The 25,992-nt window shown below is 37.1% G+C and overlaps 1 protein-coding gene across 1 annotated transcript in view; it reads right to left on the bottom strand.

The window, feature by feature from the left end:
• Nucleotides 1-17,287: 17,287 nt before the first annotated feature.
• Nucleotides 17,288-25,992, bottom strand: part of LOC126267958 (protein wings apart-like) — an 85,717-nt gene continuing 77,012 nt past the window's right edge. The window contains exons 11-13 of the mRNA XM_049973292.1: nucleotides 24,556-24,644; nucleotides 24,323-24,424; nucleotides 17,288-18,563 (exon numbers count right to left, since the gene is read on the bottom strand). Coding sequence (XP_049829249.1) covers nucleotides 18,432-18,563; nucleotides 24,323-24,424; nucleotides 24,556-24,644 — 323 coding nt within the window. The 3' untranslated portion in view covers nucleotides 17,288-18,431. The remainder of the gene's footprint in view (nucleotides 18,564-24,322; nucleotides 24,425-24,555; nucleotides 24,645-25,992) is intronic.

Raw genomic sequence — 25,992 nt, 5'->3', positions numbered from 1 at the left:
ATAACTTGCATGCCAGGTGGAACAGTTTTGTCATGGCCAGCTGTCCCACTGATCTCAATAATTCTACCGGAATGTCATTTATTCCGGTTCCACTGTTCATAAATCAACTTAACTCTTTTAGTGCTCTCTCAAATTCTTCTCGCAGTATTGTAGCTCCGAACTCATCTTCATCTACTTCCTCTTTCCTTTCTATGCTACTGTGTTCAAGTTCATCCTTTTGTAGCTCCCTTATGCAATGGTAAAAATAAATATTATCTATTGTTAAAACTTTAATGTTGTATGTTGTGATCTGATCTGGATATCCATCATATCAATGCATTGGTTTGTTTGTAATGTAACTGTAGTGGAAACACTTCATGTTTCTATTGTAAGGGGGCAGTATATGCAGTATATGGCAACTGTGTCAATTGTAGATATTGCAGTAATGATGTTGTGTGTCATTACAAGAGTTTTATTGAAACAAGATAGTTCACACAACAATAATTAATGACCAGAAACTACATATAGTCACTGCAGGAGAAGGGAATGAGACTGTTGTAGATACCAGTGAATGTCACAATGAGTGAAAGTGATGTCTCCACAATGTGGAATTTCTAGTGACATGGTCAATTGAGGATAGTCACAGAAGTGGCTGCGGAAGAAAAGCTACAGGTGTGTAGGACTGACACTTGCATGTAACAGCAAGCAGACACCTTCAACACATTATTAAATTTCTATGGCAGCAGTTCGAAAGTGCTAGAAGAATACAGGTGTCATCATAAATGGTAGAAAATAGGCTCCATGAGAAGGGATCACATGCCAGAAGACCTCTCAAGGCACCTTCTCTAAATCAGATTCAGAGAGGGTCTCATGTTACATGGACACAAAACCACTCTTCGTGGACTTGGCAGCAATGGGTTCCAACACTCTTTTGTGATGATACTTGTATCGGACTCCACTGGGACAATACTTATATTCCTATTTGGAGGCAATGAGGATGATGTTTACATGCTAACTGTATCATACCATACCCCTGTCGAGGTAGGTCAGTCGTGCCTGGGGCAGAATCATGTATGACCACACGACATCTGTTGTGCTAATACATGGAATGGTGACTGGTGTGAAGTGATTCCTTTTGGTGAACACATCGGAGTAGGATTCATACTGATGGATGACACTGCATGCCCTCATCATCACAATTTTACTAACACCTTCCTAGTGGGGCACAGAATCAGTTGAACTAAATGGTCCCCATATTCTCCAGATGTCAGCTGCACTGAGAATCCACAGGCCATGCTAAAATTAGCAGTTTTTAGTCGTCTTTTCTGAGGCATCAAGGGATCACCAATTTAGTATTGGAGGGTAAAAAACATAGAGGGAGACCAAGAGATGGATACACTAAGCAGATTCAGAAGGATGTACGTTGCAGTAGTTACTTGGAGATGAAGCAACTTGCGCAGGATAGAGTAGCATGGAGGGCTGCATCAAACCTGTCTCGGGACTGAAGATCACACCAACAACAACGATTGGCGTCTCAAAAATGTTACAGCCTCCAGGGTATTTTTGTCTTGGGTATTGGAAATTCCATATCCATAATTTCCATGGGATTTAGATTCAGGTGCAGCATATTTACCAAATATCCATTAACATCACCTACAGTTATATATTTTCAGTAGGTCATATACTTTGCAATAGATCCATTCCTCCACAGTGCCATCTATGATGCCCTGTAAGTTCTCTGGTGAGAAAAGCGTACAAAAGCGTATGCCAGCATTCGTGTATATAAACTACCATGTTGTGCATGTCCACTTCATGCGTAAATACAGTTTAAAATCATATTGCAAAGATCGCAAGTCCCCCCCCCCCCCAAAAAAAAAGAAGAAGAAGTTGAGAGCAGCCATGGGAGCTGATCTGAAATGACTTGACAGACCATGTCGTGTCAACAGACTGACATGATTGTACTGTGACATGACAGTGCTGTGATGGCCAGTGTGAACTGGCCTTAAGCATTGCCATATTGAAATAGTGCTTCTCTGTAGCATCTCTGGGTTAGGTATGATGTCATTGTTCAAAATGGATGGGTGGAATCAGACACTAGAATTTATCCCAAATAATTACCATCAGAGGCAGATCTGATTTCCTCAGTGTGTGGATAACTGTCACATCCTTGTCACTGACCCCATTAATTCTGCATGCATGAACATTTAAAATTACAGTTCCTATTCAATCTCTGTAGTCAGCAATACAGTCTGCATACAACTGATTGGAGACTTTTCTGTCCTCAAAATTCAACCTGTCTGCTGTAATATGCGTCTTTGTCGAAAAATAGGAGTAAATCATGAACTGACAACATTGTAACTAACATATCTGGCTATAAAAGCAATGCATCATTTCTGGAAATTGCCATTTCTGACCACCATGCTGTCCAGTTTCTGACAGAAGTTGAAAATCATTATGTCAGAAAAAAGAGACAATGGTATGAAAAGAACTACATTACTTGCTGTGAATTTGCATCTGGGTTTTATTGCTGGTTCAATGTCTCATGACCAGAAGTGACCTCACCAATTAATGACTGTAAAAAAAGTAACTAAAAAATGAAGTGCAAACTGCAGGAGAAAAACTTGACTTTTTCAATGAGCAATGCTAATATAATCACACACAAAGAGTAAAATTTAGTATTTATCGTGATTATTACAAAGGTCTACAATTAGAAACCATAAGAAAGTACATAGCTATGATATTAATAAACTCAAATGCCACTGGTGTACTTGTTTGGAAAGTTATAAACAACTTAAGGGATTGACCTTACCATGCCAAAATCAGATTGCAAATGTACTTTCCTTATGAGGAAAAATTCGCCAATTAAACATTCAACAATCTACTGTGAAGGTCATTCTGCTTAAACAAAGTATGTAATTGGCCCCAACAAACAAAAAGGACATAGGCCACTAAAAAAAGACAAAATCTGCTGGCTATTATGGGCTGTCTATCAACAAATTAAATAGGTGCATAGACATCATGTCTGATGCCAAGGCCACAGCAGTAAAATGATGCAGTTGAGTAAGGTAGTTCCTGAGACAGTCTGAAAACAAAGTCAGTAACCTAATTTGCAAGAAAGCTAACAAATCTAAAATTGATGATCTCTGACCCATCTCCATCTCACATGCTTTTCCCAGTCTAGAGGTACTGTACAACAGTGCCTCCATTGTAATAGTTCAATATTTTAATGAAAGCTATGTTAATGTAAGTCCTCCATATATTGCAACAATAAGAGTTCAACAGAAAGAAACAAACAGGGTTTGGTATGAAATTATCCTTGGAAAAAGACACTGGAAAAAAAGGGCAAAATTCTTGGGAACCACAATCCAGGACAATCTCTAGTGGGATACACTTACAGATTCCTCTGTAAGCTATATAAAAAAAGTATTTGTCATAAACATGGTTAACAAACATTGTATTAGAAATACAGGTACTAAGAAATATATATCATTCAGTGTTCTCACCAATTTTGAACTACACGATAGAAATAAGGGGTGTAAGGACACAAAATGAACTTATACACATAACTAACACTTCAGAAAAAAGCTATCAGATATTGCTTACTACTATTATAAAACTAACATTGTTCATGAAAACAATGAAGGTAGACTTGAAAAGTGACTTGCATCAGCATAATACTAGACGAAAATCTAAATATGATAGAAATGCACTTCATGCTATTCTGAAGTAGTCAGGGCCTTTCCTATCATCAAATTTAAAAAAAATTGTTTTATTCTTTAGAAAAGTTCTTTATCTGCATGCAAAATAAATATTTCAGGCTCATAGAAAGTAATTGGTAACCAGTCTAATGATGGTAAAAATGTAATTCTGATTCTAATGTGTTAAAAAATATACAACTTACTTAAATTCAGAAGTTTAGTTTATATATTGTAAACTTCAATATTCTTATCTGATGTATTCAGAAGAATATTCTATATGACATCCTGAAATTGTATTATTTTAGGAACTGTTCTTGCTTATTTGATGTTCAATAAATTATTATTATTATTATTATTTTTATCATCATCATAGTACCCTAGAGAGTGTATCGCCAGATAGCGGGAAGAAAGAAAATATCTTCTGCAAATTAATCAGGCTGGAGAAGTAAATTCTATTAACAAAATTTCATTGGCAGGCTTCTCTGAAATATCCAGAGCTTGGGTTGGTGGTGGGCTATGTGCTTAGGCTTGAATACTCAGAAGAGCCGGTGGTGGAAGAGCCAATAGACTGCCAATGGTGGCACTCACACTTCTTGGTAAGATCAAAGTCTCGGAGCAGGTGGCAACCAGCTGTTAAGGATTTAAATCCAAAATAATCTTTCCCAACCATAAAAGCATGAACATGGAAGATATATGTAAATGTCAGGACACCCCCCACCCCTTAATCAAGAACAACAGGAGTAGTGCTGCCAAATGATGAAAACAGAGTTCTAGGAGACCTAAAGATCTATTGCAAAGTATATGACCTACTGAAAATATATAACTGTAGGTGATGTTAATGGATATTTGGTAAATATGCTGCACCTGAATCTAAATCCCACGGAAATTATGGATATGGAATTTCCAACACCCAAGACAAAAATACCCTGGAGGCTGTAACATTTTTGAGACGCCAATCGTTGTTGTTGGTGTGATCTTCAGTCCCGAGACAGGTTTGATGCAGCCCTCCATGCTACTCTATCCTGCGCAAGTTGCTTCATCTCCAAGTAACTACTGCAACGTACATCCTTCTGAATCTGCTTAGTGTATCCATCTCTTGGTCTCCCTCTATGTTTTTTACCCTCCAATACTAAATTGGTGATCCCTTGATGCCTCAGAACATGTCCTACCAACAGATCCCTCCTTCTAATCAAGTTGTGCCACAATTTCCTCTTCTCCCCAATTTTATTCAGTACCTCCTCATTGGTTATGTGATCTACCCATCTAATCTTCAGCATGCTTCTGTAGTACCACGTTTTGAAAGCTTCTATTCTCTTCTTGTCTAAACTAGTTATCATCCATACATGACTACACTCGACACAAATAATTTCAGAAAGGACTTTCTGACACTCTTCTTCAGAAACGCTTTTCTTGCCATTGCTAACCTACATTATATGTCCTCTCTACTTCGACCATCATCAGTTATTTTGCTCCCCAAATAGAAAAACTCATCTATTACCTTAAGTGTCTAATTTCTTAATCTAATTCCCTCAGCATCACCTGATTTAATTCGACTATATTCCATTATCCTCATTTCCCTTTGTTGATGTTCATCTCATACTCTCCTTTCAAGACATTGTCCATTCTGTTCAACTGCTCTTCCAGGTCTTTTGCTGTCTCTGACGGAATTCCAATGTCATCGGCAAACTGGAAAGTTTCATTTCTTCTCCATGGATTTTAATTCCTACTCCAAATTTTTCTTTTGTTTCCTTTACTGCTTGCTCAATATCCAGACTGAATAACATCGGGGATAGGCTACAATCATGTCCCGCTCCCTTCCAAACCACTGCTTCCCTTGTCAGCTTCTACCAGTTTTTCCATATGTCTGTAAACAATTCATGTTAATATTATGCAGCTGTGACTTATTATGCTGATAGTTGGGTAATTTTCACATCTATCACACCTGCTTTCTTTTGGGTTGAAATTATTATATTTTTCTTGACGTCTGAGGTTATTTCGCCTGTCTCATACATCTTGCTCACCAGATGGTAGAGTTTTGTCAGGGATGGCTGTCCCATGCCAATCAGTAGTTCTAATGAAATGTTGTCTGCTCCCGGGGCCATGTTTCAACTTAGGTCTTTCAGTGCTCTGTCAAATTCTTCACGCAATATCATATCTCCCATTTCATCTTCATCCTTGTCCTCTTCCATTTTCAGAGTATTGCCCTGAAGTACATTGCACTTGTGTAGACCCTCTATATACTCCTTACACCTTTCTGCTTTCCCTTCTTTGCTTTGAACTGGTTTTCCATCAGAGCTCTTGATATTCATACAAGTGATTCTCCTTCTCCAAAGGTCTCTTTAATTTTCCTGTAACAGTATCTATCTTACCCCCTAGTGATATATGCCTCTACATCCTTACATTTGTCCTCTAGCCATCCGTGCTTAGCCATTTTGCACTTCCTGTTGATCTCATTTTTGAGATGTTTGTATTCCTTATTGTCTACTTCACTTTTATATTTTCTACTTTCATTAATTAAGTTCAATATCTCTTCTGTTACCCAAGGATTTCCACTAGCCCTCATCTTTTTACCAACTTGATCTTCCGCTGCCTTTACTATTTCATCTTTCAAAGCTACCCATTCTTCTTCTACTGTATTTCATTTCCCCATTCTTGTCAATCATTAACTTTTTTTTTTAAATGTAGCTTTCATCACCTGCAAAAGTGGCATATCTGCATCGCAAACAGATTACATATTTTACAACAGTTCGTTGTGTAAAATCCGCAAAGCATGCGAACAGAAGCTCCAGGTAACAGAGGTGAGAATGCTATGCTGGTTCGAAGGGGCAACTCTCAAAGACAAAGTAATAAATTGCCACATATGAGTCTCGTTTACAGTGGCAAATGCAACAGAAAAGCTTCAAGAGAACTGCTTATGTTAGTCCGGGCATTTTATGCACTGCCTGCCAAAAGCTATGACAAGGACAGGGAATGAAACCCTGCAGATACAGAATGTAAATGAAAAGTATGGTTCATTCATTACAACACTCAAACACTGTTTTACTGTAGCATTCTCCAATGTAGTGAGACAAGAAAAGCTGCATGGGTAGACAAAGTGGATTACCAGTGAAATAACAGAACTGTGAAGGAAGCTGCAGGATGAGATGGAGGGGTGAAGCTAAAAATTACAAAATGCTATGAAAGAAGTGTGGAAAAATAATAAGAGAGTCAAAAACAAGAGCAATTAATGCCAGCATAATGAACTATAAATAATGTAAAGGCAGCTTGGAATGTAATTATTGGTGAAAGCAAGGAAAAAGCTGGATCAAACAAAGAAACAAATATCATGTCAAGGAAAACAGACAACAAAGTGGTTGTTGCTGATGGAGAAAGAGCTAACATAATCATACCTTTATAAAATGTGGCAAAGAACTTGAAATTGGGAAGAAATAGGCCACAAAAGAAGATAACAAAGTTAACAAAAGAATCAAGCAGAATCATGTTCTGGAAGACATTCACAGAATATGAACTGAGGAAAACTATACAAAAAATGAAGTCCAATGAATCAGCTGATGATGACGAAATATCAAATCATATAATAAAGCAAGTAAGTGAGAAAATAATCTCAGCATTGCTGGACATAGAAAACGGTTTTTTCAGAGATGGAATTTTTCCAGAAAAATTGAAAATAAGCAGGGTGGTACCAGTGTACAATTAAGGGGATAACGATGACCCCAACAACTTAGGTCTGTTTCACTGTCAGGTTTCTCAAAAATCATGGAAATATGTACCTATAATAGATATTACCTAACAAATATAACATTCTTATACCATCACAGAATTGTTTCAGAAAAAAGTAAATCTACAGAATCAGCAACTGCTAGTCTGAAGGAATATATTGTACAGTCCTTAGATGAAAAACAAGTTGTATCTGCAATGTTTTTGGCTATCTCCAAAGCATTTGACACTACTGACCATGTAACACCAATTAGAAAATTGGAAAACTATGGTATTTGAGGCCAAGCAGGTGAGTGGAAGAATCGTACTTATGTAATAGGAAACAGTATATATCAATAGGGAATGCATATCAGTGAGAAACCAATGCCCCAGAGCCATCAAATATGGAGTGCTGCAGGCATACGTAATGGAACCATTGCTGCTTAATATGTTTGCTAATGGCATAGAGAAGGAGAAGAAAATATTGCGTGCAGATGAGATAACAATACTGAACAGTGACCAAAATGTGCTACAGGTTGAGAGAAGAGCATACATTTCTGCAACTACTACAGTTCAGTGGCTCCTGGAAAATGGACTTGTCATAAATCTAAAAGAAGACTATGTATGCAGTGTTAAGAAATAAAGAAGGCTATGTGCATGGGTTTAGATGTGGATGAAACGAGACTGGAAGAAGTAGAATCCACTAAATTCTTAGGCGTTACTGCGGTTAATGAGCAGAAATGGAAACAATATATTAATCATATTCATAATGAGGCAGTTATCATGGTATCCAGACAGCTTTTGTGCGCAGTGTACCACGGGCTCTTCAAACCATTCCTGCAGCATAAACACCATCCACAATCAGGATCATATTACGAAGAACGACTTCTGGAATATGAAGAAACTGCTTCAAAACACTAGGCATCTTAACTTTTACATCCTTGTACACATAAAAAACTATAATATTTGTCATAAGAGATAATGCTGAGTGTACTACAGATGCTAGTGTACACACCCACAACACATGGAGGAAGAATATGTGAAGCATACCCCACTGACTGACAATGCTTGAAAAATGATTTGCCAGTATTCAGGTATCAAATTACCATGAAGTCTGCCAAAAAAACTGCATGACAATGTACATGACACTAAGTTTTTAGAAAAACCTCAAAGACTATCTGGTGGAAAAGGAATTTTACAGTGTTGAAGAGTACTTATCACAATAAATTTGAATATAATATTACTTGTAATCAATGATGTTAGAACGCAAGAAAAATGGTTACAAAGTATGTGACGATAAATGTTTTCCCATTTTTGATGTGTCCTATATTACATGTACAATCACTGTGCACCACGTAATCCAACAATAGCAAATAAAATTTAATTCAGTTCAACAACCTGAGAACAACAGGACTGCATTCCTGAAATGACACAAATACACTGCTTGAAAAAACAGAGTGAAGCACTCAGAAGGCATGGTTAGATATACATGTACATACTATTGACTGGTATGTAAATAATTAATGCTGCAATTCTCTCTGTCAGGAAAAACAGAGATCAATGTGCATTAGGGTGTTAATTTTTAATGTTGTTACCAGGCTTGGCAGTGTATGTAAGGGGCATGGACAGTGTCAGATGTTATCACTGTGGAGGACATGACAATGTCGTGTACTCATTTGAGTCAGCATCTGATAGTGTTCGAAAAGTACCTCATTTTGGGTTTCCACTTGGCCAGCTGGTCGAATCATACAATATCCACATTTGTGGGGCATTCAGAAGTGGCAGTGGCCCAGTGTTGGTCTGCATGAAAACATGAGGACATGCATGACCACTGTCGAGGTTCCGGCTGACAACAAAGGAGTATGCTTGGTCCTTCGTCTGCAATGGGGCACTGTATCAAATGGTTTCTGGAACTCTACGAATATGGGATCTGCCTAATGGCCTTTATCCATAGTAACCATACTGTGCACCACATGCATCATAACCCTTTCACATCAGCACCTGCCATCCAAGAATATTTAAAGGGATAACTGCAACATTGCATGTCAACCCATATCATAGATCAGAGACTAGCAGAAGCCAGAATAGAGAATTATGTCACATGCTTAGGTTGCCTTTAACAATACAACACAAATGGCTGCGTTTGGAATGGTGCTGTGTTCAGGAAGCATGGACTTCTAATGAATGATGTCGCATTGTGTTCAGCAACAAATTGCGCCTCTGCATTGCATCGGATGATCTTTGACAGCAAGTGCAACAGTAACCTGGGGAAAGGTTCCATTCTTCTCATGTTTTGGAGAGGCAAATCAATGTTAATCCCAGTGCAGTGGTTTGGGGAGCCACTGGGTATGATTTCAGGTCACACCTGATGGCATAACAGTGTGTTCATGGATATCCTGTGCCCTCGAGTGTTATCTTTCAAACGACAGTACCATGGTACCATTTTTCTACAGGACACTGCTAGTCCACACATTGCACATGTGCCTGTGAACTGTCCAGGTGATACTGATGTACTCATGTGGACACCAAGATCCTCTGGTCCATCCATGATACAACAACATGAGTGGGATCCTCTTGGACATATTCTCCATCCAAGTGCCCGTATCCAGGATATCAAGGACCAGTAACAAAATTTGTGGGTCAGCTTGCCTGAGGAAAGGAGACACCCTTCCCACCCAAAGCAGTGCACGAATACACGCGAGAGGGGGTGCAACATGATACAGTAAGTAGTCTTATTCGGTAGATGCTGAGGAAAAAAGAGATCATGGCACTATCAGGTCAGAAAAGAATGCACAAATGTCAACGTAAAACTTATTACAAATCCCTTCATCTGTAAGAAGATCAATGTATGGAGCATACAACAACTTTCAGTGTCATACCTTAGCGAAAGGTGTTACCAAGAAAATGCCGGTCACAGGTAAAATCACTAAGCGGGTTGACAGCTTCTATCCTGCCACTCGTAAAGTCTGGGATGGCAACAGAAGAAAGCAAAAGGGAAACTCGAGTTTTACATTACACATTTAAGGAATCATTCACGCAGGAGAATCTCACAGATATACTGTAATTTGTCTGTCTCTCAGACTCTTGCAAGGAAGACATACAAGTTGGTCACCCCTGGCATAGGCAAGCAACTGAAAGTTGAAAACAAATAAGTCACCAGGTCCTGATGAAATTCCCATTCAGTTTTACAGAGAGTACTCTGCACCATTTGCCCCTTGCTTAGCTTTCATTTATTGTGAGTCTTTTGCCTTGCACATAGACCAAAGCGACTGGAAGGAAGCTCAGGTGTCTCTTGTATATAGGAAGGGTAAAAGAATGAGCCAGCATAATTACAGACCAATATCCTTAACATCAGTCTGCTGCAGAATTCTTGAAGACATTCCGATGTCAAATATAATAAATTTCATTGAGACAGAAAAGCTCCTGTCCATAAATTAGCACGGATTTAGAAATCATCACTCGTTCAATACTCAACTTGCCATTTTCTCACATTATCCGACAAACTATGGATAGAGGGCAACAGGCAGATACCATAATCCTAGACTTCCAGAAAACATTTGACATGGTGCCCCATTGTAGACAAAGGTACGAGCTTGCTTGCAGATTAGGTTCCCTGACGTGTTGTCCTCGACAGCGAATGTTCGTCAGAGACAAGGGTATCATCAGAAGTACCCCAGGTAAGTGTGACAGGATCACTCTTGTTTGCTGTATACGTAAATGATTTGACAGAATGGTGAGCAGCAATATACGGTTGTTTGCTGATGACAGTGTGGTGTACAGCAAGGTGTCCTTGTTGAGTGACTGTAGGAGGATACAAGGTGAGTCAAGACAAAATTTCTAGTTAGTGCAATGAAGATACAAAAACGTAAGTCAATGTGGATAAGTAGGAAAAATAATCTCGTAATGTTCGAAAACAGCATTAGCCACTTGACACCCAACACAGCCACATAGGACTTGTTTTTTTTTTATTGGGAGACTTTTGGGAAAGTGTAGCTCATCTGTAATGGAGACGGCGTATAAAACAACAGTGCGAGCCATTGTAGAGTACCGCTTGAGTGTTAGGGATCTGCAGAAGATCAGATTAAAAGAAGATATTGAAGTAGTTCAGAGGCATGCTACTAGAACTGTTACCAGTAGATTTGATCAGCATGCAAATAATATGGAGATGTTCCATCAACTCAAATGGGAACCCCTGGAGGGAAGGCAACACTCTTTTCATGAGGCATTATTGCAGAAATTTAGAGATCTGGCATTTGACGCTGACTGTAGCATTTTGCGTAAGGACCACGAAGAAGAAATGAGAGAAATTAGGGCTCATACAGAGACTTACAGACAGTCGTTTTTTCCTCTCTCTATTTGCGAGTAGAACAGGAAAGGAAATGACTAGTAGTGGTACACTGTAGCCCCTGCCATACAATGTACAGTGGCTTGGGAAGTATGTATATACATGTAAATGAATTTCTTTATAAACTTAATTTGATTTCGTAATCACTGAAATAATGACACATACCCTCTCTCTGTCATTTAAGTTCCATTTTGTTTTCTCCTCCCCTTCTGGGTACTTCACAGATTTTGTCAGGGAGTGTGTGTGTGTCCAGAATGGCATAATGACACTAGGAGGGCTGACCAGAAGAGACACAAAATCATGCAAAGAAGAAGATTATTGCATACACACTTACACAACATGAAATAGGTAAAATTGGCACACAAACTGAAACCAAAACAAAAAAGAAAGACAGGATGTAGCTAACGTTAATCTACCACTATCAGCTCTCTAATTACATGAGTATTCTCTTAACTGTGAAAGAAGGTACCTTAAAGACAACCATTTCTCGATTAGGCTCCTTGAAACATTTTTAATTTGTAACTTTCAGACTTATCCAATTTACAGACTTTATCATTGATATAAATTATATTAACCCGTTTCCACAAAAGTTAACACTACTACTGTAAACACTTGTGGTATTTTCTCAAATTATATGATACCAATACACAAATCATTTTTGTAAAACACTGAGAAAGTTAGTGAGCTAGTGTTGTTCTGTGCCATAACTCAAGTCCTGCACTCTTCATCATAGTAATGCACCAGTTTGTATTCGCTTTGAATTCCATGATGCATGCAGTTGAAAAATTCCTCTTTATCTGCAGTGTCTTCTTTCCAGTACATTGTCAAATAATCAGGAACATCAAACTGCATCTCTCTCACATGTACTGAATAACCTACAGCTCTAACTCATGAAACCTTCCCTACTCTTGTTGCCTGAAAGTTTTGTGTAGAACCAGTAAACTGTAACTTATTCTTCATCTGATGCCACATACATTCTGTTCTTCCTAATGTACAGTTGTTTGTGGTCTCTCCTTCATAAATAACCACTTCAAGTTACTTTATATTGTCTACTGAATGAATTCTGACTCATACCCAGGTTTCTCAATAGTTACAGCTGCAGTTTGCATCCATCATCAGTTGGTACAATTTACTGTTCTTCCAGCATTAAGCAAACTGAACAATAACAATGTTATCCTCTCATCTACCTAGCACAGGATCGGTACGAATCAGACCATTTCGGGCCCATAGTGTCCTGCTTCATTTGTTACCAACCCAGAAACATCAGTAATGTTGTCAAACAGTAGCTGTTTTACTGTCACTGTTGAACCTCATTTCATTGATTGTGCCGTATTTTGAGTGTCTATGCTGACATATTAGAGTTATTTTGTCTTCAGTTAAAATGTATACTATTACTGAATATTTGTTCACTTGTAAAATCAGCTCAGTTTTAACTACATTTGGATTCAAGCAAACTGCAGTTTAAATGCAGTAGAAGTTCATAAGAATTAAGGTATGCAAGATGCACTCCCATGGTTGGCAGCACGATAAAATTTTATACCATCTTGCCATTACCCTCCCTACATTTGGCCAAGATGATGCCACTGCACTCCATCCCACTCTTTCCCAATCGTCAAGAGCACTGTTACATATCATTCTGCTAACAGGGGTTGTCCTGATTCTAGGTAATATATAACAGTTGACAGTAAGACATTTAATTGTGGTGGGTACTAATTCTGGTCTTTTGTTTGTTGAAGGCCTTTACACTAGAACACAGATGTGAACCCTATACAAAGAGGCAAATCCTATGTGAATATGTGTGTTCATTTTGCATTACTGTGTAAATCTCTGTACATCAATTTTTAGTGCTGACCACAAATACCATTAACAGTTAATATCTCGGGAAATGAGTGTGAAAATTGAGATAACTGAAAAGGATTACAGAAGCTATGTGATTACCAGCTTCAAACCCTACAATTTTTGCAGATTTTATTTTTTTATTTGATTGTAGCTGGCTTACCCGGAAGAGAGTGTAAAGGTACACAACATAATGCAGCATGTTTACCACAATACCATTGTAACTCGCAAGTGCAAAGCATCCAGTTAATAGTGTGCAGATTACATTTTAGCTTCAAGAAATTTTATAAATAGGCTTTTATTAAGTATATTGCCTTTCATGTGTACTTTTGGTACCTTTTCTTTTTTAATGGTGTTAGAAGATACCATAATTCACTTACAATTGAATTTGAACCCATGATTAATTCATCACCAGCAAATATCTACAGCTCTGAAACTGCCCATTAATTTATGTTTCAATAAATATTAGTTCATTTATGCAATGTGACACACATAACACACCAAATTTTACATTCCACCATTGGCAGCTTTGTTTTACTCCAGCAACCAGATGTTAATTTGAGCTGCTGTTTATATTGTAAAGGCATTAACTCTATCCACCAAGGGCAATGCTTGAACATATTAGATTTTTGTGTAGAATCCTCTAATTGCCACACTCAAAGTCCTTTGAGAGGTCACAGAAAATGATAACAGACTAATGGAAACTGAGAAAGGTAACAGTTACAAATTAATTCACATAGCAAGGAATATATGCAGTTTACTGTTGTTGGAGCCGAAGTATGACTGTACTAAGTTGATAAGTTTTACTGACGAATATATGCGAGATCATAAATATTGCTGGAAAAGTGATAAAAGTAATTTACTATTCCATTTATCCCAACATTTTCAGTACTTTTAAAAATGCTTTCATTACATGTATTTAACCCTTTTGCTGCTATGGACACTATTTCTGCATTCTGTTCTGAGGGAGGCTTTTGTTATAGCTCTACTGCTCACCAAATGCCAGTGCCTGTTCTGAGAGACGGTGTTCCAGACAATATGAAATACTTATTATACGACTTTAAGAAAGCTGTTTGTTGACAAAATTTGATTTTTTGCCCATCTTGCAGAGTCTGATACCTTCACTTGATAAAGGACTAAATTCATTTTCGTTATATGCCATAATTAATGCACTGCGTGAAATAAGTAAAACATCGTGTGAAATTTTAAAGCTTTTGCAGAGGTAAAAATGTATTGTGAAAACTTTTGAGTATTGTTGATTTTAGCTCATACACTGCAGCGAATAAAATGTAGATAAGATATCAAAATTTTATTTAAAATTGAGAGTAGAATTGTATCTCATTTCATTCTTGAGTTACTGGGTATTATATCCGACGGAAAGTCATGCACAATTCAAGATATCTGAATGAGGTTTCCTGCAAATGATAGCATGCAATGAGGCATATATGTTGTTTGATAAATATTCAAAACTTATTTATTCACCAAAACATGTAAGCAACTGATCCGCATCAGTGAGAAGTTGGCAGCTTAGGAGGCATACAGATGTTTATAGCAGTGTAGGAAAATCAAAGCGTGTTCACGTCCACAACACCTGCAGCAGAATGGCAGACGGAACGTGTATGCACATCCACAGCAGTGAAAGGCTTAATCTTTTAACTCTGAGTTTCCTCAAACACTGATATTTTTGTGGTCAACATGCAGCAGTTAATACAATGCAGTAGCCAGAACAGCAGCAGTTTGTCCACAGTAGGCTGCATGAACATATCTCCCAAATTCAAAAAAGCACTGTCACTGTTTCACACTACACGACCCTCTAGTGAATGTATATAGCATATGGCTTACTCTCCTAAGCAACTACTGCAAAAACTATTTTCTAGGCACATCTATATTTGCAGGCTTTGCAAGCAACTGAGTCAGCAGAAAATAGAAATTATCTCCAACTTCAGATGGAAACGTAGCAATTTTAAGATACAGAACATCATTAGGAGATAACCAGATAGCAGAGCTGAAATGTTTACATCTTTCTTTAAGTGAATGCCTTTCAGGTGCTGATAGACTCAGTGATGTACACATTGGTGCAAGAGGAAATTTTCACACACAACTCAATGGAAAATTCCTCAACATGCTCTGCCTCAGTTTTACACCACAATAAGTGAGCAGACAACTAAATTACTCACAAGTGTTACAGGAACAGAAGCTTGCAGTTCATCAGTACAAATCATCAGTCGCTGACAAACACGAGGAGAGGAAAAATGAATGAAGTAAACCTGACTACAGGACAATAAAGTACAGTCATACATGTATTAACTATAAAAGAAAACAGCACACACACAAAAACAAAAGCAAAAGGAAATGTAAGGCTACATAATTTCTTTGTAAAATACCAAATGTATATCATACACAAGTTGTATCTTTAGAGAAGAAATGTCTTGGCAGTGCTTGATTATGCAACAAAATAAAGTTTTATATCTTGCCCACAATACTGAAATGTAACATACTCCAATTCCAAAAGGTTGATTTCATTACATACCAGCACACAATTGCAGAGCCTTCAGGAGGGGGGAAAACCACAATCTACACTGACAAAAGGCCATTTGTAAGCTGCAATAAAATGTGACCATAATGACATAATATTTTGTATACAAAATTCAGGAAAGTATGGACTGTTTTTAAGTAATGTATACAATTGAACTGAATTTCAGGACTCTTCTTAAAACACAATGCATGCAATTTTGGAAAATGTGTACATTCTCTAAGAGTTGTGCTGCTTTATTTTACAACAATTCATTCACATCAAAAATATTTCTTATCAATCTACAGATTCATATTTTGTACTGACAGATGTTATGCAAAATAGTTTCATCTATAGCTTTTACGGACACTATCTTCAGATACTTCACAAATACAGAAAAGTGTACTGAACAGGCTGTTTCCCAACAAGTATAGAATCTCACACTAAATACACAAAACTGGATGAAAACATTTTACATCACAACCAACCCTCTCACTGACCAGAAGTTCATAACCACTATGTTGTATAGTGTGTGGAGTCTGAGATCAATTACAAAACCAATCTGAAATTGTTCACAAAAATGAATGTTTATGTACATGTGTGGGTTCATTTACTAATTAATGAAAATACTCATTCCTTCTACACCATGCCTTTTTTGTTATTATTACAATATCATCATCATCATCATCATCACTAAAATGACAATTTTTGTGACTCAGATCACCAGTTACATACAATATGCCCTGAAATATAAACAGGAAAAGTATATCACACTAGGATATAAACTCTTAACAATTCCACATAAAATTCTGTACATTTGACACAGTGAGTAACTGACCATCTTCCCCCCCCCCCCCCCCCCCCCCTCTCTCTCTCTCTCTCTCTCTCTCTCTCTCTCTCTCTCTCTCTCTCACACACACACACACACACACACACACACAGAGAGAGAGAGAGAGAGAGAGAGAGAGAGAGAGAGAGAGAGAGAGAGAGAGAGCAAGCTTTCTGTATCCACACGAAAGATCAATTTTCATTTTATACAAAATATTGCCAGAGAAATAAAAACAGATCTGTTCAGCATTACAGAATGATACTGTAAGTTATGTCTTAAAATCTTCTTACTTAATTCTTTCAGTAAGTGATTCTGTACCCCTACACGGTGAAAAACGTTGACAACAGTAAGCCCATCTTCAAGGTCAAGATCATTTCCTGTTCCTGAACATTTGGAATTAGAATTGGTACACACAGATGGAATGACACATATATCACAACATTATTTTCAGGTATTTGTATGCTCACTAAAGATATTGTGTGATGTAATATATGTAATTCATTTGGTCCAAATAGAAGGAATGATGAAGAAGAATGATTTATACTGATATTGTGTTCAAAATACTGTCTGAAGGTTAAAAAGCAATGTAGTGAAAGGTAATTATTTTGGAAATTGAATCATAAGTAAGACATCTGTTTATAACCTATGCTTCGAATGACAAAATTTCACTGGCATGTAGAGTGTATTATATCAAAACAGAAAATATTAACATTTAGTCCACAAATTACTGTACACATGGAATTTTATAAAATATGTCAATTTTTTTAAAAAGTCTGACTTCTATTTACAGTTTTAAAAAGTAATACAAATAAAATATTTCCCTGAGAAGAAGCCTGCACGATATCATCCTATTGTACAAAATTAAAATTACAGCGTCCAATAATGAAGTGACCACTGGACAAGTCAATTCAAACAGTTATGCAGTGTTATTGTTCACCACTGAAGAGAAAACTAAATTTGTATACAATATATTTGAGCCTCTTCCCAGTCAAGTTTGTACAACACACAGCTATACTAAAATAAATAAATAAAACTTTTCATTTTATAAGTATATGTTCTAACAATACACTGTATGTACATGTCATTATTGGTAAGACCACTTCAGAAGTTTCTAATCATGCTGTTCCAAAATAATGTGAAAAATTAAAAAGTCTTTAAAGTAAGTGCTCTCAGAGTCTGCTATTTTGGTCAGCTTAAATATTATGCAACAATTACTGTAATCTAACTAGAGGAATAAAATGGTGCTGATCAAATTCTCAGATAAAATTTACAGATAACACAACACACACAATCATAACACGAATTGTATCACATTACTTCACAGCTTTTTATATAAATATGAAATTGCTGCAGCTTAATCTTAAAAATGGAAAATAAATTAAAAGTAACTATACACAAAACATAAACCGTACATTTCAGATAATAGCTCTTCTTACACTATCGTATTTTCATATGTTTAAAATTAACCTTGAAACCACTTCAAATATTTCAGTTTGCACAAGCAATTAATAACGAATCCCACATGCTTGGGTCCTATCACGAAATGTTGTCAGACAAGCTAAAATGAGATGATAGGGTGTCCTGATCACTGGTGCTTGGGCCATCACACTGTACCAGGAAGTTAATTATACGGCGGGTTTGAGCTATTCCTCTACTGCTGCCTACAGCCTGTTGTAAAGAAAGAGAAATTTCTTCTTTGAGTATAATAATACATTAGAACAAAAATATTTACAATATGCACAATTAAATATTGTTATTTATATTTAATTTCAGTTTCATTTTGGCAAATATTTTCCTTATATCTAACAAAATTATTTATATAGTCAGCATTTACAGATACAGTAAGCAAAATATGATGGTAATCATTGCTAATGATGATGTAAATAAGCAGTCTGTAAATGGCTTAAAGTGGCAGCAATGGTGAAGTGAGAATGTATCGTTTGCTGGATCTGCAAGTAAAAGGTGTGGTCTTGTATTCCTGGTGTCCACATTTGTAAGACATAACAATAACCTGTGTATTTTCACTAACTGTCTGAAATTATCTACTTAAATGCCTGCAAATGACCAATTTCATCAACAACACTATTTAGCATATCTATATACAGCATAGGTGATAAGGCAGGTGCATAAGCAACCAAAGTCAATACAGATTGCAGTGGTGAGGCAGCTGTTTCAAAGCTGATATTTTGTGGAATACAATATGCGCTTTTCTGTAATTCTTGCCTGTAAGTTATCCGTCACTCAAGTATGAATTATAGTGTTTATGGTGTGCAAACAACAGACTTACACACATGAAAATGAGAGGATACAAATTGCAATGTATCTGAGTAGCGAACATCAAATATTCAGTTCTGGAGATGGAGATATGGAGAACAAATGAAAAAAATCAAAATGTATCATTCAAAGAGCCTTAGATATGAATATAAACCAATGTAAAGCCCAAGATGGAATATAATTAATATTATGAAAAGGATAGTTTTCTAGTCACCATAAAGAAGACACGCTGAGTTGCAGACGCATATGGTGCCGTCTGACAGGCTTTATTTATCGTCATCCTAAATATACAACACAAAAGGAGTGAACACAAATACTTGTATAAACTGATAACAAAGGGTTCTTGGTGAGTTGTTATGTTTCTTCTCCTGCTCCATCTTTGAATGGAGCACTACGAAATGACAATATGCAGTCTTTAACACTTACATTAGTAGGTTATTGCTGTATTGCAGAGAAAAAACAGCTGTGATAAAAGAAGCAGGAACAGCTTAGCTTGTCACATGGCACAAATGTCATTATACTTTGATGAAAACAGAGCACAGGATGGGCAAATTTAAATGCAGCCAGAGCACACTCACTCGATGCACTGGCAGCAATTAACCTACTAGCCAATGTTTAATGAACTTTTTTTCCTTGTTTTGGTCCATAATACCACCTAGCAAAACATTTAAAGCAAAGAGTTTGCAGTAGAAGATACCTGTTCAAAAGATTCCGAGATGGAGAAATGCTCTTGGCTCTTAAGGTATGAATTTTAGAGTTCATGTTTACTTGTCTTTTTTGCTTCAGACTATCATTTCTCTCATATATTTAGAATTCCTCCCAGGATACCTTGTATAAGCCATTGTGTCTCAATGGCAATCAATATAGGAACTAAATATCTGAATATGTATGAGGTGTAATCAAGAAATACAATGAATAATTTTATCAGAAACAAATTAATAAGCTGAAATGGAATCTGATTCAATGTCCTTCAAAGTACTGTCCTTGGATAGCAATGCACTATCCCAACATTGAATCCACGACTGGAAGCATTTCTAACATGGTGTCAAAATGTTTTTCTTTAAACAAGGTCTTAATTTTTGGGAAGAGCCAGAAATCGCATGGTGCTAAATCTGATAAGTCAGATATGAAAAGTCATGAATACTACTCTGCACGAAGACCTCGTGATGAAGAAGGAAGCCACAGGGGCCTTTTCTATGGTCTCTTTCTTTGTACATCATTTCACAAAAATGCAGTCACCCTTGTAAAATTCGGCATTTACAGCTGTTGCCCTTGAAAAGAAATCCAATCAAACTACGCCCTCAGTATTGAGAAAACCAAGGACAGAGTGTGTATGTGGACAAGGAAAAAAACTCATTTCCCAGTTGAAAATACACTTTTTCCGTGTTAGGTGACAGTATGCTTTCCCTCAGAACTGTAAAGCTTATCAGTCCTACGAACGGCTATGGTTTGTGTTATTTTATACACTGGCGTAGAACTTCCAGCACTTTAGAAAACAAAACACAGCAAATGAAAAAGCCATTTTGGAAAGATCTGTGATGTGCAGCAACATGTACGCTGTATGTTTTTGTAACATGATATGCTGCATATTTTCATATGACAAATGTATAAATTTGAATTCCAACGAACACAGCATGTCAGTTTAAATCTGGACTGCGATGAGCTTTTGTAAGCCTGTTGAGGTCACATGATCTTGCCAGCCATTGGCAGTGCACATTCAAGGCATACTAGCTACATCACTGCTCAGTAGCATGAAGACACAAACAGGAAAAATTAATGGTTCAAATGGCTCTGAGCACTATGGGACTTAACATCTGAGGTCATCAGTCCCCTAGAACTTAGAACTACTTAAACCTAACTAACCTAAGGACATCACACACATCCATGTCCAAGGCAGGACTCGAACCTGCGACCGTGGCGGTCGCGCGGTTCCCGACTGAAGCGCCTAGACCCGCTCGACCACAATGGCCGGTGGAAAAATTAATGTTCTAAATTAATATGCATAGTGTAGCTACAAGGAAAACATAGCTTTCGCATATAATACTGATCTTTTGTGTGTGTGTGTTACACTTTAAGATACATCACACAACTGTGCCAGAAAAATATTAGATAATGACATAAATGTCTTATTTTCTGGGCTTGAAATTCTTCTATGGCTCATACTAAAAGTGTTGATTTTTCAACGAAAGTCAAGTGCTCTGTAGTTAGAAATTAATTGCATATTCTCACATGTAACATAATTCATCTTGTGTTAAAGGAAATTTACTTTGAAAGTAGCGCTTTTCAAACCATCATTCGCAATATTTTCCTGTGACCTGTTAGAAATATGTTCATTTCAGCAGTTGCTAGAGAGAGCCAGAAAACAGGCGTTATTGCGCGTGTGCAGCTACAATGTGTAGGTAGCCCGTATGTTTGTATGTGTGAAACATTTAGAGCTCTTACATTACATCATAAAAGTAAGAAGACATCAGAGGATACTCCAAGAGCACTGGAATTTCATAAATCATACTAAAATGCGTAATTCGACTTAAAGTGTGCATTCATTTGTCCAAATTCACAATGATGTAGGCCCAACCTGATATTAACCTTTTCAGTGTGGTTTTCAGGATGTAAATTTTCTTGGAGTACCAGTACTGTATTTTCTCATGTTTGGTTCTTTATTATCGCGTAATCCCATATGTACCAGAAGATGAAAACACTAACTTGAAATTCAGTGAACAGTCGATGCTAGCCAATAGTGTGGAACGAAACACTTTGTCTGAAAGAAATTGACTGCCTCTGCAGAAAAAATTAATACAAGCCAAATTTCTTTAGCAAACTGACAAAAATAACTTCACTGTTCTGCTAGACAATTAATGCTTGACTGTCAAAAAAGTGGAAATAAAACAAAATCTGAAAACTGCAACAAATAACATATTTTAGCCTTCAGTAATTATGTGACTGTATGACTGTATTTTAATTCACATGAAAGTTCCCAGCCACACAAATCAATTTTGCTTTCATTTGACGTGGGAGCTGTAAACAAAGAGGAAACAGCAAAATCACTAAACACAAACACAGGTCACGTGGAGACTACCAACTACAACTCTCACTACTCCACACATGCGCGAATCTGGCAAGAAAAATTTTTGCGGATAGAATCTGGCTGCTTGCTGCTACTGTCGATACAGCTAACAGTTGCACTTAGTGTAGCCAGAAGCAGGAGAAGGCACTGTTCATACGCGACTCAACTGTACATGTACATGAGCTCACTGTTAACTGCTCAAACGAATCTAATGTAAACAGTTGTGACGTCATGCTGATTGAAAGCAGCTTTTTGCGATGAAGCTCTGCACAGTCTTCGTTCTAAAGCATTTGACACATTTTGCTGTTGGCAGATGCATGTATGAGAAACCTGTGTTTTGTTGCTGTGTCCTTTGCAACTTCAATTTTCGTTTTTTTCTCTCATTTATGTTTTACTGTTGCAGTATTATCATGCAGTAGCAGAATACAGTAATATTCTTTGTTAAAGTATCATTTCTTATCATTCAGGATTACAAAAGTTTTACTGCAAACTAAAACAAAGTAAAATTTCCAGAATTCTAAAAAATTCCTCGGTTTTTCCCAGTTGAAAAAATTCTTGGATTTTTCCTGGATTTCCCAGTTGTCCCGGGTTGTATACACCCTGAATGACCACGACTTTGATACTCGATTTTGACTAACTTGTCTTGTTAGGGCAAGAAGTTTCACCGGTTTTCCATTGGAAACTCTGGATTTTCATCTTAGGGTTATATTGACAGACCCAAGCTTGACCTGCAGTCACTATTTTGGACACAACAAGAAGTCCAGATCTGAATGAAGAGATCCATCAACTATGTGCAAACTGACACATGATTTTCCTGAGGAAAAATGTTTTACTCATTCATCTCAGTTACAAGTTATTAGTTAAAACCCTTTGCACAGACCCAAACAAGATGTGAAGTTCTTTGGTAAGCTCTTGAACAGTTATTCGCCTGTTTGAACAATTTTTGCCACTTTTTGCACATTTTTTTTCTGCTTTTGACAATAAGGGATGTAGCGAACATTGCTCATCTTCTACTGACTCATCTTTGCAACTTGAAACAGAACTTAGTTTTCCAATGTTGTTCAAAATCCATGATGCACAACGGACATGATAAACATAACCTTATAGTAGCGTCTCTGGACACGACTGACAAGCCAAAGCATGTTCTAACTCGACACAGCCTGTCTCAATGGATCAGGCTAAAAGACAAATTACACTGAATGATTGTATATCAAATGATTTTAGCATCAGCAGTTGCAGCTAAAAAGATTCATTCACTGTATCTTTTATCACAACTTGTACGCCCTTTGTCTAGCTATACCACTGTACAAGTGACCTGTAACTTCACCAAGACAATGCATTATCCCATTGTTTCTGAACTGTGTCATAATTATTGGAGTAACACTCGATGGAGATGGGGATGTTTGTGTGTCCTAATAGGTCAACAGGCTAAATACTACTGACCACACCTGGGGAAACCCCAACCAAGGTGTGAGGGACTGGTCAGTCTTTGCACATTGTAGTGGTCATGTCTCACGATAGCACTCCAACACTGCCTTGTTAAGGCCATGTCAAGGCATGTCACTGTCATCGGCAAGGCATAAAAGATTCTAAATGCTAATATGTAGGTGTCTTTAATTTGACTGCTCACAAGTGTTAAAAAGAACTTCCAGAGAGACATTATGGCTATTTGCAGACTACAACACTCCCTTTTCTTCTCTTGGGTTGTTAGTAGCTAAATCTTTTCAATAATACACAAACATTTTGCAAACCATTAATTATTCTTTTTCTTTTTTTCCTCATTACCTGTGGATGGAATAAACCCTGACTCTGAAATCTGAAAATATGGTAAACTATTTTTGTTGCCTTCTACCTCCTATCACATAATACTCCAGCCTTTTTAACAGCTTTACAAGGCATTTGCCCTTGTCATCCTCTGAACTACTGTGCATTTCTGCATTTTTCACATCATCAAATATTGCCAGAGTTGAAAGAAATACTAAGTGATAGAAATAATAATAATAATAATAATAATAATATTGAAAGTGTTGTCAAGCACTTCACCACTGAGCCATTGGCCATTTTTATACAATGAATCACAATTACTTACAGAAGCTGTGAGATTCATGAAGTCATAAACCTTTTGCAGCACACCGACTATTGTCTTGAAATTTCCCTCAGGCAGGTACTGACGAATCAGATGTTCATAGTCCTGGAAATCACATAAATTACTTACATCAAATTTCTTTGAATCATCTGCTATGGCTGTCACAATAAAATTCAAATTTATTTACAAAATTTGCTCCTTTTATGTATAATATGAATCAATGTTTAGTTTCTTACCTTATTGTCTATAACAAGATATCCCAACAGCAGACCTACGTAAGCACCAATGAGAGTATGCTCCATATTACGACCAGCTTTCTGTAACACTGTAGTGAAAGGGCATTTATTAGTGTTTCACTTTCATCACAATTATATAAGTGTTAAATTCGAAAAATGGAAAATCCAGGATGGAATAACAACAATATTAATTAGGGTAGATTGCTAGAAACCACATAGGGGAGGCACTGAGTGGCACACAGGCATATACACAGTGCATTTAAAATGCAGACAAAGCTATGGGACCAAGTCCTTCAAATTTAGAAAAATGCACACATTCATACATAACTTGTACTCACATGCCAAAGTCATCTCCAGGCACTGAGCCGCCCCCCCCCCCCCCCATTTCCCTTAAGGCTGTTATTCACAGATGGGTACACAATGGATTTATATGAGACACTCCACAAGCAGCAAATTTTGCAGTTTCTCCTCACTCCATTGGCTACTTTTAAATTTAAATTAATGATCATCGATTACCAAAGGACCTTGTTGATGTATCTACTGATGCAGCGAGAACAAAACTATAGACAAAAAATAACCGGTTTCTTATTAGCAGTATTTGTTTCAATTCAGCTCATTATCATAGCTGCCAACCTCGAACCTTCAAAAAGGGGCTTTCAGTAATGACATGGAAGTGTACAGAGGGGACCATACATGGAAAATTTTAAAAATTAGAAGCCTAATTTAGTCCTTTAAATGCTATATTTCAGACATTTTTCAAATCCTAAATAATGAAGATATATTTAATTGGTCACACATTTATTTTTATTTTCTAATACCAAGTACCATCTTCAATAAAGAAAACAACTTCATCCTCAGTGTCACTCACATTTCACATGACTGTGACAAGGGTATCTGCAGCTGATTATCTTCCTGCCACATCCATTTCTACAATAGACAGCTGCCTCCTACATACATTCATTTCTGCTTAATAGAAGGTAGCGTAATTTCTTTTTTTTATGGCAGTTTATGAAACTTATTGACAACAAATTTTTCCAAAGGCACGAAATGAATCCTGTTGTCTTTGTTGTTACTGTGCTACTGAGAAATGAAAGCATAAACTCTTTTACTATGACTTTCAACTTTTCAGAGCCAGAGAGTGACAAATTCATAAATTTTGCTTTTTGTCCACTCCATTTCATACAGGAAAACAGATTAAGAAAACATACAATACTGCAGGTAGAGCAAAAACAAACAGTGGTATTTAGCGACTGCAAGCCAGGAACAATGTCCCTTTTGATCTGTACAGACACAACTGTGGAGCTTTGGTTTTGTGTAGCCAAGATGTTGACAAGATGATGTATCATCATTAGCCCAGTGCCAGTCACAACAATGTGCAAACAATGTTGTAGAACATGTTTTGAATTCAGCATAAACACACTTTTAATAAGCGTTGGT

This window comes from Schistocerca gregaria, chromosome 1 (genome assembly GCF_023897955.1).
Source record: "Schistocerca gregaria isolate iqSchGreg1 chromosome 1, iqSchGreg1.2, whole genome shotgun sequence".
Classification (NCBI taxonomy): domain Eukaryota; kingdom Metazoa; phylum Arthropoda; class Insecta; order Orthoptera; family Acrididae; genus Schistocerca; species Schistocerca gregaria.
Note: the sequence above shows the minus strand (reverse complement) of the source record. Positions and strands in the feature narration are given on the sequence as shown.